Source organism: Botrytis sinoallii (genome assembly GCF_014898435.1).
Source record: "Botrytis sinoallii strain Bc 23 chromosome Unknown BSIN_008, whole genome shotgun sequence".
NCBI classification, from domain to species: Eukaryota; Fungi; Ascomycota; class Leotiomycetes; order Helotiales; family Sclerotiniaceae; genus Botrytis; species Botrytis sinoallii.
The window spans coordinates 2,193,965-2,208,876 of record NW_024066035.1 but is presented as its reverse complement, the minus strand read 5'-3'; the positions used below and the strand labels follow the sequence as shown (position 1 = coordinate 2,208,876).

At 42.4% G+C, this 14,912-nt stretch overlaps 7 protein-coding genes across 7 annotated transcripts; 6 read left to right on the top strand and 1 right to left on the bottom strand.

Moving 5' to 3' along the window:
• The first annotated feature begins 50 nt into the window (after positions 1–50).
• EAF02_005624 (uncharacterized protein) lies at positions 51–3,348 on the top strand. Its single transcript, XM_038901672.1, has 3 exons — positions 51–401; positions 450–1,186; positions 1,233–3,348. The coding sequence occupies exons 1-3, from the start codon at positions 146–148 to the stop codon at positions 3,036–3,038; spliced, it is 2,799 nt and encodes a 932-aa protein (XP_038759012.1). The 5' UTR covers positions 51–145; the 3' UTR covers positions 3,039–3,348.
• Positions 3,349–3,623: 275 nt separating this feature from the next.
• Positions 3,624–4,142, top strand: EAF02_005623 (uncharacterized protein; the record flags this gene model as incomplete). Its single annotated transcript, XM_038901671.1, has 2 exons — positions 3,624–3,689; positions 3,738–4,142. 2 exons carry the CDS (start codon positions 3,624–3,626, stop codon positions 4,140–4,142), a joined length of 471 nt encoding a protein of 156 aa, XP_038759011.1.
• Positions 4,143–5,475: 1,333 nt separating this feature from the next.
• Positions 5,476–6,794, bottom strand: EAF02_005622 (uncharacterized protein; the record flags this gene model as incomplete). Its single annotated transcript, XM_038901670.1, has 4 exons — positions 5,476–5,852; positions 5,899–6,152; positions 6,209–6,463; positions 6,618–6,794. The coding sequence occupies 4 exons, from the start codon at positions 6,792–6,794 to the stop codon at positions 5,801–5,803; spliced, it is 738 nt and encodes a 245-aa protein (XP_038759010.1). The 3' UTR covers positions 5,476–5,800.
• A 190-nt stretch (positions 6,795–6,984) lies between these two features.
• EAF02_005621 (uncharacterized protein) lies at positions 6,985–8,021 on the top strand (the record flags this gene model as incomplete). Its single annotated transcript, XM_038901669.1, has 2 exons — positions 6,985–7,401; positions 7,461–8,021. The coding sequence occupies 2 exons, from the start codon at positions 6,985–6,987 to the stop codon at positions 8,019–8,021; spliced, it is 978 nt and encodes a 325-aa protein (XP_038759009.1).
• Positions 8,022–8,590: 569 nt separating this feature from the next.
• EAF02_005620 (uncharacterized protein) lies at positions 8,591–9,362 on the top strand (the record flags this gene model as incomplete). Its single annotated transcript, XM_038901668.1, has 2 exons — positions 8,591–8,909; positions 8,977–9,362. The coding sequence occupies 2 exons, from the start codon at positions 8,591–8,593 to the stop codon at positions 9,360–9,362; spliced, it is 705 nt and encodes a 234-aa protein (XP_038759008.1).
• A 229-nt stretch (positions 9,363–9,591) lies between these two features.
• On the top strand, positions 9,592–10,406 carry EAF02_005619 (uncharacterized protein; the record flags this gene model as incomplete). Its single annotated transcript, XM_038901667.1, has 2 exons — positions 9,592–9,845; positions 9,903–10,406. 2 exons carry the CDS (start codon positions 9,592–9,594, stop codon positions 10,297–10,299), a joined length of 651 nt encoding a protein of 216 aa, XP_038759007.1. The 3' UTR covers positions 10,300–10,406.
• A 401-nt stretch (positions 10,407–10,807) lies between these two features.
• On the top strand, positions 10,808–11,791 carry EAF02_005618 (uncharacterized protein; the record flags this gene model as incomplete). The annotated part of the gene is made up of 4 exons (XM_038901666.1): positions 10,808–10,828; positions 10,885–11,084; positions 11,149–11,389; positions 11,459–11,791. The coding sequence occupies 4 exons, from the start codon at positions 10,808–10,810 to the stop codon at positions 11,789–11,791; spliced, it is 795 nt and encodes a 264-aa protein (XP_038759006.1).
• Between the last annotated feature and the right edge of the window lie 3,121 nt (positions 11,792–14,912).

Genomic DNA, 14,912 nt, shown 5'->3' with positions numbered 1-14,912 from the left:
ACATCCGTATACGTGCAAGCTTCCATGTCGACCACAAGTGAATTTCCTACTTTGAATTTGCCCCTTAATACCCCGTCCAGGTCTACGGAGTATAAGAAGTGACAGATATTTGGAAAAATCAATCAATATCGTCAAGTTAATCAACATGGTCAAAACCATACTTTTTTGGCTGTTGTTTACAGCAAGGGCTGTTTCAGCAGCAAATATTGACTTCTTACGTCGTGATACAAGCCACCATCCTAATACCACACTTCCTCTCTCGAAATGTCCAGGTTACAAAGCTTCTAATGTCAAGACAACAGGATCAACACTTTCCGCAGATCTGACTCTGGCCGGCCCTGCTTGCAACACTTACGGTACTGACCTGAACAGTCTATCCTTAAAAGTGGTATATGAAACAGGTTGGCAAGCTACAAATCAATACTACTATTCTTGCTAACTACTACTAGATGATCGCATACATGTGCTGATTCAAGATCCAGCCAATGTTGTGTACCAAGTTCCCGAATCGGTCTTCCCTCGCCCTACTGGATCGTCGGCCAATCCCAAGGATGCCAATATCAAATTCCATTATGTTAGCTCCCCGTTCTCATTCTCGATTACACGAGCAAAGACAGGCGAAGTCTTGTTCGACACTTCCGCTGCGAGTCTTGTATTCGAACCGCAATACTTGAGATTGAGAACGAAATTGCCGGCCAACCCAAATCTGTATGGTCTCGGCGAACACTCCGATGCGTTTCGTTTAAACACTACCGATTATGTTCGCACACTGTGGTCTCGTGACGCCTATGGAACTCCTGCAGGTAGCAATTTATACGGAAACCACCCGGTATATTTTGAACATAGGACTGGTGGTACTCATGGAGTGTTTTTAATGAATTCTAATGGTATGGATATAATGATCAACAATACAAATGGGAAAAATCAGTATCTTGAGTATAACACTCTTGGGGGTGTTTTAGATTTTTACTTCCTAGCCGGACCCGATCCAATTGTTCTGTCTCAACAGTATTCAGAGCTTGTTGGCTTACCAGCAATGATGCCTTATTGGGGTTTTGGGTTCCATAATTGTCGTTATGGTTATCAAGATGCTTTTGCAGTTGCAGAAGTTATCTATAATTATTCGAAGGCAGAAATCCCTCTGGAGGTTATGTGGACAGACATTGATTATATGGATGCAAGAAAGGTAAGGAGTATACCATGCCTGAAACACACATAGCTAATTCTGAAAGACTTTCACTCTCGATCCTAAGCGCTTTCCATTAGATATGATGCAAGACATCAATCACTATCTTCACAATCACGACCAAAAACAAATTCTCATGGTCGATCCCGCAGTTGCATATAAAAATAACCCTGCTTACGATCGTGGAGCTGTCGATGATGTTTTCCTCAAGCGAGGTAATGGATCTTTCTGGCTTGGCGTCGTATGGCCTGGAGTAACTGTATTCCCAGATTGGTTTTCCAAAAATGTCGTGAGCTGGTGGAACAATGAGTTTTCTACATTCTTCGATCCAGCGACTGGCGTTGATGTTGATGGACTATGGATCGATATGAATGAACCATCAAATTTTCCATGTTACTTCCCATGCGATAATCCATATGCATCAGCAGTAGGATTTCCGCCTGATCCACCTGCAGTCAGAACACCACCTCGTGCATTACCTGGGTTCCCCTGCGCATTCCAGCCTTCTGGTACAACCAATTGCACAGATGCAAGCAGCAGACGATCAATTACTAGCAGAGATCCCAAGATTGTCTTGCCGACTCAAGTAAATCCCGCAAAACGAGCATTAGGGGCACAGCAAGGTTTGCCCGGACGCGATTTACTTTACCCCGGGTACGCAATCCATAATGCTGCGGCGTATCTCCCTTCCTGGAACGCCGCTAAAGGAGGAATTTCCAACCAAACAATCAATACAGATGTAATCCACGAGAATGGTCTCACTATGTACGACACCCATAATCTTTACGGGACCATGATGTCCACCGCTTCCTATGACGCAATGGCAAACCGCCGGCCGGAAGATCGTCCTTTGATCATTACACGCAGCACATTCGCCGGTGCGGGTACCAAAGTAGGTCATTGGCTTGGAGACAATTTCAGTGACTGGCTCCACTACCGTATGTCCATCCGTGGCATGTTAGCTTTTGCATCTATATATCAAATTCCCATGGTTGGCGCCGATGTATGCGGATTCGCGGAAGACACTAACGAGGAACTATGTGCTCGCTGGGCTATGCTCGGTGCTTTTGCCCCATTCTATCGTGATCACAACAGTTATCCCCCAGTGATTAGCCAGGAATTCTATCTCTGGCCTGCCGTCACCGAAGCAGCTAAAAAGGCGATCGATATACGGTATCGATTGTTAGATTACATATACACAGCTTTTTATCGACAATCCGTTGATGGAACACCACTCATCAATCCTATGTTTTACATTTACCCATCCGATCCCGCCACCTTTGGATTGGAAACACAGTATTTCTATGGGCCGGGAATTCTCGTTAGTCCAGTCATGGAAGGTAATTCTACGACTGTGGATTTGTATCTTCCGAAGGATATATACTATGATTTCTACACGCATGCTCAAGTGACTGGCCATGCAAACACAATTCAAATTACCGATCAAAATATCACAGATATACCCCTTCATTATCGCGGTGGAGTCATCGTTCCTCAACGTATCGAAAGCGGAATGACGACCACAGAAGTTAGGAAGCAAAACTTTGAGATTATTGTTCCAGTTGGTGATGATGGAACAGCAAAAGGAGAGTTATATCTAGATGATGGAGTAAGTATTGTGCAACAAGGATATTCATTAATTGAATTCTACTGGGATGGCAAAACTTTTGATGTATCCGGGCACTTCGGATATGATGCTGGGGTAAGTATTGAGAGGGTAGTGTTCTTAGGCTTGACCAGTAGCACTGGAAAGCAATATAGCACAAATGCGAATACGCAGGTTAGTGCTCAAGGCGATATAGTTGTGAAGGTTGCAAAGGAATTAAGTGGGGGATTTTCAATCGCAGTTTAAGGTTAAAGAAGGGAATACGAGGGTCTTGGTGATGTTTAGTGATGAGAATGGCGAACGGCGGTACATAACAGCTTGTTGTTGCAACTAATTTCAATGAAATTGAGTTTTGGATATCCCTGGTGAATTTTCATTTATCACACTGTATGACAGGATAGAAAGTTCTTTGTGTACATCGTCCACGTCTCACCAGATAGTCAAGTATTACTTCAAGAGTCTGTTACCGGAGTTTACCGAGATCTTAGTCGTTGTCAGGGCGTTGTTTGCACTCCCCAGATAGTCGGAAGATAGATTAATGTTACATTCTGAACTTCAAAATTGCCGTGGGATTGCAAAGAGTCGCTGACGACGTGAGTCATCGTCAGTTTGAACAGGCAAAACGAAGGATAACTGAACCTGAATATGTGGTATTCCTGACTTGTGGGATATATGAATCATGGCACCTCATTATTGCTTCGTTTATTTATTTAGGGCTATAAATAATCCGGTTGAACCTCATACATTCTCATCAATCACATCAACATTGCCATACACCGTATATCCCATCAATCATCGATATCTACCTCTAAGACAAGAACCAAATTTAGAATGTCAGACCAGCCTATGTGCTTCATCTGCGAAAGGATGATGTCTAGGCCGAGCTCAGCGCAACGAGTGAGTATTCTATTGACCTCGCTCAGCTCATACTAACGCAACTCGCAGGTCATCCTCTCACATCCAGATGAATTGCAACACTGTTTGCTCTGCAATCGAATATTCTGTGCAACACACAAAGCGGTTGAAAACAACACTATTTGCGAGATCAACCATCAGAGTTATTTTCGCAATCACCCGCAATTGCATGGTACGGGGACAATTTTTCGAAACATGGAACATCGAAACATAGAGATGGATCCGTCCAATGCTGGGTTGGATCGGGCAAAGAAAGTGATGATGGAGAGAGAAGCAATTAAACAAAGAGTAGAGGAAGAAAAAGGAGGATCGAAGAAGCGGCTAAGAGAGAAGGGACAAGCGAGGAATTTGCAAACCATGAGTAAACTTGGAAGTGAAGGAAGGCTCTCAGGGCACTACTGTCTCAGATGCAACTTGCAATTAGGCGGATCTTGATTTCTGGGTGTAGATACTTAGCTAAGCGCGGCTCCAGTTGAGGAATTTGGGGAAGCTGAAGTCAGCAGCGATCGTGGACAGGTCTTTGCTCAATATTGAATAAGTACATACTCTGCGAATATAGCTTCATATATCATCAGTAGCTAGGTTCACAAAATTCAAGTGCAATCGAGGGATCTGATACATTGATAATATACCATTGTTGAACAAGGTATTTAGCTTCGCTACTCTTCGAAGCGAAAGAATTTCTCTCATCCATCTCCTAACCATTCATGAACTGTTAACTTTTAAGATCTTCACAACCTATGAGGTTTCTCGTCTATATTCTACGGAGAGATGCTCCACATATTGTGCACAGCGATCTCTCTGGTTTCAAGCGACCTCTTCGCAAACAGATATTCCAAAAATCTATTTCCACTACATCAGCAGGTCATCATATAACCACACAAGATAAGACGGCACTTACTCCCACCTTGCAGCAAAGTGCAAGTGCTTCTTCACCGTTGCAAAACTTTTTGCATTCGTCATCAGTGGTTAAAACTGCATTTCCGGACAGATTTATACGATTCTTAGTTATCTAAATCAGCATCAATAGCAAAAATGGGGTTACCAAAGTACTATTCTCCCTGGAACAAATTCGACCTCGATTTCAGGTTCTAAATCGTCCAAAGCCTGGAGCAGTAACTTTCAGTTTTTGAAAGAGCCGTCTGGAATGGCGGTGGAACATCAAGCCACCCTACTAATATTTACCTTTTGAGAAATTATTCCGAGTTATGGCCAATTAATTGAAATATAATAATTAAACTTTCAAGTCTCTGTAAATCCAAAATTAGGTTCAAGCATAATCTGTAGAGTATTAGTATTACATAGAATTTTTTCTTTTTTCTTTTTTTCCTTTCAAATCTTGACTCCTCAATACTCAAATCTCATAGAACATGAATTGGAAAAAGCGGAAGTTTTCTGGTCGGGCAAAATTCCAGCGCTATTTCAGAAACCCCCTTTTGGAGACAACCTTCATCCTGTGTGTCCCAACCAATTATAACGTTAATTTTGCAACTTATAGTCTTTCAACAATTAAAAAGTATATGCATAAAGAAAACGATCGACCGTTTCTATCTGAGATGTGCTGTGGCGTATAGCAAACAGCTGGCAATGGAGTTCGGGGTACTTTAAAATATCCATGTACGAGACAATTAGTCCACCGCAATTACACGTTGTTGGGACAAAATGGCTTACATTTACAAAGCTTGAAAGACAAGGCAATATCATTTCATCACTCTTGCGAGACTGATACCAATCGTCTCTATCTTTGACGTCATGTTTGAAGTCCTTCGGAATGAAGTTGATCGGTTCGGCATCACTTAGGGCTAAGGGCAATCTAAAATTCTTAAATGATTTGATAAACTCAGTAATCGCTTCCAATATATATCCAAGCTGCTAGGCGACAAAGAAACTTGAGAGCATGGCAGCGCTAAATCAACAACAAAAGCGAAGACAGAATTTCGCGAGCTTGTATAACATCGACAGGAAAATTTCAATCTATAGCGGTTTTCGGTGAGCAGAGAAGAGCAGAGCAGAGCAGGACTGATACAGTATTCCACGAAGATCGCAGAAGCCAGAAACACTGCCAGAACTTAACGTCGGACTGCCCATTGACCTCAAGTGGACGTTATGTTCGTACTGATAAACACAACTTGTACAGCGGCAAAACTTCTTACTGTCAGTTGAAGTGCATATGTGAAGTCAGAAGACATACGCTGAAGTTGCGGAGAAAACCTCAACCAATCTTCCATCCGTCATGAACCATAGACACACGGAAAATATTGTGGTGAAGATTCCAACGAGTGCTAAACGTTTCACCATCGAAGCGACTAGATACAGTACTACGATTGTCATCACAGGAAGTATCGATGCCATAATGACACCAAAGAATGACACAATACGAAAGATTACAGTATCGCAGTAGTCAACTATATTCGACGCATAGTCTGTCCTCTCGATATCTGGTTTCTGCAAACTGAGTTTTAGAAAAAGCCAATGGTTCATATTTGGGGAGTGGAAATCACCTTGTAAAATCTTCCTACAGAGTAATGGTATATGGGTGTGATTGTATTGGCCCATAATTCGAAGAATATGTTCTCGGGTACTTTTTCCTGAATGGCAACCAGATCCTTTCCATCAGCCCAAATATTCCGGTCTCTTCCAATCAGAAAAACACCACCCAAGGAAGGACGTTTCATCCATTCCTGGAATTTAGCCAAGTGCTTTGGATGCGGTGATGAACTTCTTCGAGATCTGAGTCCAGAGGAATACGGATTCATCTAGTATCAGGTTGTGGTCAGTTCGTGGGCTCAAACTCGTGCAGTACACACATACTGTATTCTCTCAATTTCTCCCGGATCTTTAGTACTAATTTCCATTGCTCTTCCGACCCATCTACTTCATCGGCAGTACTTAATTCAAACCAGTCCCTACCCCAGCATCTGGTGATCTATCATTGGCATTTTCTAACTCTTTTAGGTCTATTTGGAGTCCAAAAATCTCGGCTTGGAGGTAAATAATGTTTTGAATGTTCAATTCTGAGAATCGTGATACAATTGCAGATTCGGGATATTTGCTCATAAAACTTGCTATTTTGTTATATCCTCTCATAATTGCTGGTTTATTGTAGTTGAAGCAGTTCGGGATGTCTGCGTAGCACTGAGCCTGATCAGCAGCTGACTACTCCAGCCACAATCAGAGTTGCAGCCGCACTATCGCATTTGTATCTCTGAAATTAACAACAACAGACCTAGATTCTCAACAACTCTCTGAAATCAACAACAGACTTAGATCGCCAACAATGTTTGAAAGTTTAACGGAGACGGCTTTGACCACCATCCCAGGAGAAAGGACGTTTGAGGAGGTAAAGGTGCGTCTTTTCGAGAGAGCTAGCCCATCAGCGGCCCTTGAAGTTGACGACACCAGACTTGGGTCGTCAATAATGGTTGGAAGTTCAATGGAGACGGTTTCGACCATTATCCCGGGAAGATCGCCGACTGTGGATCACATCAAGTTGTTTCACTGCAATCTTCTTAAACAAAAGCTTCTTCATAATGATGATGCTTGGCAAACACATTCAATTCCGTTTTACCGGGGTGTAAAGATAATATGGGAAGAAAACTGCACTTCACTTTGCGATGTAAAGTCTCGCAAACATCGTCGCTATCGAAAGAGTAAGGACGCATATGGCAGTAAGGATGGCAAATTTGAAGGAGAGGTATGAGAACTGTCCTCTCGAATTCTGTCTAGACCTTATCTGGTGTTAACTTTCTTCAGAAGCCCTTTGAACGCGAATTCTCCTTTCGAACTTCCGTAGGTCAGGCCATAATGCCAGGTTTATGCCGCCTCGATTCGGGGTCCGACATACCACTTGTAGTTTCGAGAAGATGGGTGAAAGAGACTGGTAAAGAAGCCGAGATATCAACCGACTTTAAAAGTCCATCCTCATATAGTCTCAGCGGACATGTGATGGAATTCACCGGCATTATTCGAAACCTTGTGTTTAACCCTAAAGGCTCTTCAACAACATATCGCAGAGACTTCTTGGTTTGTGATCAACTGGATTCTTTTGTGGATTTCATCATTGGTGCAAAGTTCATCATGGAGGAATGGCAGGTCTTGTTTGGGAACATGAAGAGACGGATTGCCGGGTGGTTCAGTCACAAGAAAGAAACGCCCCTAGAACAAGAGGAGGCTCAACTCCTTAAAGACAACCAGGAAAAAGAAGCGCAAGAAGCTGAACTTCGTCGTCAGGACAAGAAAGATGCTCAGCGCAAGAAAGAGAAAGATGCCCGCCAGAAACAGCAAGAGGCTGATAAGTCTCCTGTTGGCGAATAAGACAATAATAAGAATGGATTGAACCGAGAAACTGAGTCGCAATAGATCCTCGTTGCCATGACCTATCTCCCTGCTCTACAGCTGACAGCTTGTCCGTAGATCGGCGAAAAGAGGTGTTCCGCGTCTCTCCATTCGCCTGGCAACGAGTGTTTAGTATCACCACCAGATTCTTGGGTGTCCATTCTATGCGTTTACATCCTTTATTTTTCTGTTTTGCTTTTGGGAAATCCTGTTGACGGGATGAGGAAGGCGGGAGGAGCTTGGATGGTATTCACAGACGACGCTTATAGACTACTATTATTCATACTACTTGACGAAAATGTATCCATGAGGTGATCTTTTGAGGTACACTTGTAACTTTTTGGTCAAAATCTGTAATTTCTGTAAGTTGATGATGCACATGAAGATACATGCAATGAATTAAAACCGGCATGTTTCGTTTTCTTGTGCATCCTAGTGATCCAAACTTTGTGTCACATGACCCTAAAATAAAGACGCGACATGCACGTTCAAACTACGCGTCTCACCAGCTTCTCTTTGAGTATAATTCAACAACCACAAATTCGAATATGGAGTCCAGCGACCCAACAATAATTGATCTTAAATCTTCATTCCTACGAGCACAAATCTTCGCACTCTCTCAACCTCTTCAACCATCTCAAGAATGGCAAGATTCGATATCGGAGGAAGAGAATACTTTACGACAACGCGCAATTGATGAAGCATTATTCAAGCTCAATACTATCCTGAAACAACATAACAAGATCAGCTACCCTCCGCAGGCACAGCGACATGTTGCTGAACAGATCGATCAATTATACTGGGCTGCAGGGGAGAGAGATGTTAATGTGAATGGAGAGGAGTGGAGCGAAAAGGGCGCTGACTATCGTGAGTTCCATCAATCATATCAATCAAGGCGTAGTAGACTTATGCTAATCAATATCTCAATCGACAGGCTTGTCATCTAACATTGAAAAATTACCAGAGGAGTGGAGCGAAGAAGCAGAAACGAAAGCACCTAAGCAAGCTGCGAAATACAAAGAGCTTCAAAATAAACTTTCGGGACTAAATGAGAAGCGAAAAGCCGCAAAGGAGAAACTTGAACAATGTAAAGCTGCCAAGAAATTACTAGAACCTTTTGATCAAGCGGATAAGAATATACAAGAAAATATTGTTACCAAGAACGGGGAAATCGAGAAAGAATTAGAGAGGATGAGGATGTTGATGTTGAGAGTTGAAAGGGGTATCGTAGGGCTAGAGGGGAAAGATAGGGAGGATCATATGGATGTTGACTTGGAAGAGGATGATAGGGAGAAGCTTAGGTTCTTAGGAATTACATAACACGATTGGCTTTATTCGATAGAGGACGAGGAAGAGACAGTCTTTGTTAGGTGAGTTTGTTGTAAAGAATTCTTTATCTTCCTGTCACTTATTAGCAATCCAGACAACAAAGCCGTCAAACATGATCGATCCGGCACTTCGCTTTAATTAGCTTCGAGTGTATATTGAACACACTTCAACTTCGCCCAGTACACTTAATCTTGTTTCATCATACCGAAATTTACACAAAATGAGTCTGTATCATATCAGCCTTCCATGTACCGACTTGAAAGCATCAGAAGAGTTCTACGCAACCGTATTAGAGCCTTTAGGCTATAAAACGTACCTTCAAACTCGTAACAAGACTTTCTTTAGACCAAGCTTGTCGTTTCACCCTGAAATTTTCTTGAGACGTGATAGACCCTATGGGCCAATTGGAGGTACTCGTATCACCATTCATGCATCATCCAGATCACAAGTCGATAGATTTTATGTTCTCGGACTGTACGTGTTTCCATCATTTTTCAACAATTACTAATAAGACACTAACTCCATCTGCAGAGCCAAATCTAACAACATCCAAAGCGGAGAGATTATCGATTATCGACATGCCTATGCAGCTTCTATCGTCGACTTTGACGGCAATGTCATTGAAGCAATTTACCTAAAATCACGGGTGCCCAAGGTCATCACCCCATTCCCAATGACCCCGGCAGCGATTTTTGGCGCGCTTTATCTGACAGTTGCTTCTTCTATCTTCAGGGTACTTGGAGGGTGGTACTATTTTATCTTCAACACAATAGGGATATTGATGATTGCAGATCTTGTTTATGTCGAGCTTGATCCGGAGAGGTCAACACAGAGATTAGAAGATTCTGGACTGCTGAGCCTCGAGAAACGAGACAAAACGTCGAGGGCCAGGCTAGCATATAGGGATATGGATCAAACTTTAGGATAGTTGTACAGAGATTTGGAGATTTTGGCTCGTTAAACATCGACTAATATCAAGTGGTTCAACGCACTTCCATGTCTAATTGTGCGTGGTTGACAAAGTGTATGATTTTCTTACAGTCATAATGCCCTTCAATCATCTAGTGAAGCTTCAGTTCAAGTACCAAATCTACGTTGGCCTCTACATTTTCCATTGAAGTCTGAATATAGAAATGTTATGTTAGCTAAATCTTGGCACTCGCATATCACGGCATCCAAGATTTGATTTGCGCGCGCTAGAAACGCCATCGACGGGTAATACCCGTCTGGTATCACACTACTACTAGTTTCCCCAGTGGATCCCATGATGTGTGATATTGACATAAGCAATCCATGATGTCATGCATTTCTACTAAACCAGCTTGTCAACGATATAGCTCATTCATGGAAGCTTTTGGGGGGAGGAGGGAGTTTGCGTCGTACTCTAACAAAATTCCATCAGAATTAATTCATCATACTCAATTACGAGAAGTAAAATGCCATTTCCCTACAAAACTGTAAGCCTACTCAATCGTCCATCGTCAATTTCGTCTTTGCTGAGATAACAAACCAGGTACTGGTGGTTGGCGCCACCTCAGGTATTGGGCTTGCCCTCACTGAGAAAATGCTTTCCGAAGGCGTTACCAAAATCATAGCTTTGGGCCGTCGTCAAGATAAACTGGATGACTTACAGAAAAAACATGGAGATTCGAAAGTTTCAACCGTGAAATTTGATATTACGAATCTTGAGGGTATTCCCAAGATGGTTGAGGGGTATGTTGACCATATATTTCGATCAATTGCCACTAAACGAATACTGATGGATCAAACTTCACAGAGTCCTCAAATCCCACCCCTCCCTCGACTGCGCATTCCTCAATAGTGGAATACAACGATCTCTCGATTTCACCCAACCCTCATCCATAGATCTCGATCTAATTTCTACAGAATTCACGACTAATTATCTCTCCTACGTTCATCTTACTAAAGCACTTCTTCCACATCTACAGAATAGAGTCAAGGGTGGCGAAAACGCGGGATTGATATTCACGACTAGTGGATTGGCTTTAGTACCCATTGTATGATGTGGAAATTATTGTGCAAGTAAAGCTGCTATGCATCAACTAATTCTCGTTATGCGGGAACAGTTGAGAGATGTGGGTCAGAGCGAAAGTGGAAATACTGCGGAGGAACAGACTTCGGGGGAGAATAGAAAGAGTAAGGGTGTACAGGTTATTGAAATCTATCCGCCGGCTGTTCAGACGGAGCTACATGATGAGAAACATCAGCCGGATATTAAAGATGGCAGGAATATGGGAATGCCGTTGGATGAGTTTACGGAAGAAGCGTGGAGAGGATTGGAGAGGGGCGATGAAGATATTCCTGTGGGGACGACGTGGAAGGGATTTGGGTATGAGGAGGTGGAGATGAGGAGGAAGAAATTGTTCGGCGAAATGATGGAAAAGATGAAAGGGAACTAAGGTTGTGTCAAAGATGGGAGGGAAGCTAAAGATACGTTTCGGGACAGGCATGGGTGAACTGTATATTGAATATTGTGAATGGTTCAAATGGGAAAAGCAATGTGCTTAGACTATATAAAGCTGTAGTCGCCTCTGAAAAGTAGCTATACTCAAGCTCGACATGATAGATGTATCATGCAACTGGGAATCAAGTCGTCCGTCGAATATTTACAGTCCTTCGCGTTCATATGCCTCGTCTCTTAGTACTCAAGATAATACGAATATCCGACATTTCTCCCAAGCGAGACGCCCTCTCATCCATGTGCTTCGATAGGTATACAATCGATATTCACTTGCGCAAATACTGTTCGATGCCTGACTATATAAACACCATGATTTCTTCAAGTCATCACCTCTCCATTACCAAAAGAAACAGCGGACCACTACTTCGAAGGTTAGTAATTCCATTGGTCTGTCATACAAAATGTAGCATCAACTCTTGACACCGCAATACAAGCCCATCATTCTGTTAATTTGTCGTGGGCCAAATATCCTATTATTTCAAATGACAATTGAAGTTTTCGACAGTGATGAAGATTAGACATTTCGAGTGCATTTAGATGGTAATGTTCAATGACAGTGTCTAGATTACTACAATGCAAAGAAATGGGATATATACGCCAGCCTCAGTCTTCGTAATCTACTGAACGAATCCTGTGTTATTGTTTTTATTCTTCTGGATCTTTGATCGGGGCTTTGCACTCCTGAAATGCCTTCACGGCAGGTCAAACCGAGTCAGTATGGATAAAACTCACAACAGAACGGCGCCTTTATATTTATCCACGCAAAGCACAAATGGATTGTGACCATCATTCATCATACCAACATCAAACTCAAATTCTAGACCTATTTCGGAGCCTGATTAGTGAATCCTAATCTAGCCATCCTCGGAATATTCAGTCGTCCTGTATTAAACACATCAAATGGGTTCGTACACATCAAAATTTATGTGGCACTCAAGATATTCTCCAGCAATCTTAGGAACTATTGCTCGGAGCTAGTTCGTAACTGAATGGTATGATCCTATTGCTTGCCATATAATTACACGACAAAGATACGGTTCGTCTGTGTGCCCTGCATGTTTCGAAGGATCCGCTGTCATTATCATTGAGATCTATCCAATGGATACTCTTCTGACAGCAGGGGCGTGTAAGAGTGGAAGTGACAGTGAATGCTGTCAATACACTGATCATTCCACGATATGTTCGCGGAGTTGAATATGACTCCCCCTACGTTGGAACTATACACGTCTCCCGAAGCTTCAGCTTGAGGGTTCTTTAGGAGTGAGCTGTCTTTCTGGCGAATGCGGATGTTGGCTTCCGCAGCTTATTTGGTTCCTGGAAGTTAACTTTTTCACTACTTGGTACCAATCTATGGATACCTCTGAAATGGGCACACAAATCAAAAATTCCCAGAATTCGCTCACCGCCTTTAATTTTGAGAGACATAGGTATTTCCGATATAGAAGATTGATTGCTTCATCACTCGAATAAACAGTGGACGAAGTATAAAATGGGATTGAAATCTCATCCGCATGCATCCATGGCTTCGTTGAGTGAAGACATCGGTAGCATGATAAAATTTCACCCCCATATAAACTCTCGGTCTGCGTGAACAAGATGTTTTGCAAGTCTTGCAAGTCTTGCAAAACTTGTATTGAGTGTTTGAGACACATGATAATTCTCTAGATTATTATGAAGCGACGAACAGTTCGTGATTTGTGCAGTCGAAACAGGCTACAATCCATCGTAAGGTCATCCATTACACCAATGTCAAAAGTGTACGAAAGTGCGCCCCACGCAAAATTCACCCACTATCCACCCACTCCTCACTTCCCAACCTCATCGTCGCCTAACACTCGCCCCACAAAAACTCAATCCAAACCTCTCACAACCAACTATTTCAAAAATGATATCTTCGAAATAGAAAATAAGCAACAAAGACAAAAAGAGCAAAATTTCAACACGTCTTGCGACGCTGTAAATCCCAATCAACTTCGTACTATAGAATGACTGTACCAAGCTGTCCCCTATTTGGCCCGATTGAGAGGGCCCCGATTACTATGGCATGGGTGGAGGCGTTACGTAGACCACTGTACCACGGGGATATGTTTGGTGAGGTATGTGAAGACTTTGGGGGATATATAGGAGAGCCTGTCTGATGAGTTAGGGAATGGGAAACTGGTTATGGGAATTGGGATAAAGGATATGTGATGCGATTTGGGAACTCCGGGATAGAATAACTAAGTTCCATGTCTTTTTTCCTGTTTCTTGATGATAACTTCAACATTCGCGATTGAAGCTCTTATTGAATTGTTCTTGGTTGGTGTTGTATCGTGTATGTCGCGAACTATCTGGCGGTCATGGGCAGCAGAATTCTTCCGACGATGTTTACAGGATGCCTTCAATCCATGTCTTATGAAATATTGATACTGACATTTTTATGGTAAGATCGTCGTAAGTATTAACTGCGGTAAAATGAGGAGGAAAAAACTACACTTGAAGATATCTTTTTAATCGCAATGAAAACAAACTTGCTTTCCACAATCTCCTTTGTGCCATGCCGGCTTGAGTGTTCATTGAATCGCCAAACATACATATGTGTGATTAGACAGTCTAATCTATTTGCGCTTTAAATTTAGGTGTGTGTTGTTCATGGAGTAATTGAGTTTTACCTTTGGTCTAGGTCAGACTTAAACACAGAGTCCACTGCCGCCTTTGTAAGAGAGATCGAAATTCATGTTCAACTGACCGCATGAGATACCAAAAAATTACTTTGATGGATCGGGATCTTTGCAACTTGCTGCCACAAGGCCAATTAATGTGCTACATGCTAATGTCAAAATCGTGCCGATTAGGTCCTCCTGGTTCAATGATTTCGGTAACGGGAGATGCCTACTCTCGAGATATGGGATCGCTGCCGAATGATATCAAGCCCCGCTTGGGGAGTAAATACAAACACCCAGAAACCTCTGGTCAACGGGCTATGAAGAAATTAATATCGATTTGAGGATCAATGCTAAAGTATAGCAGAACCATAGGATCACTTGACTAAACTCTTTTCGCGAATTGCTTTTTTGGAT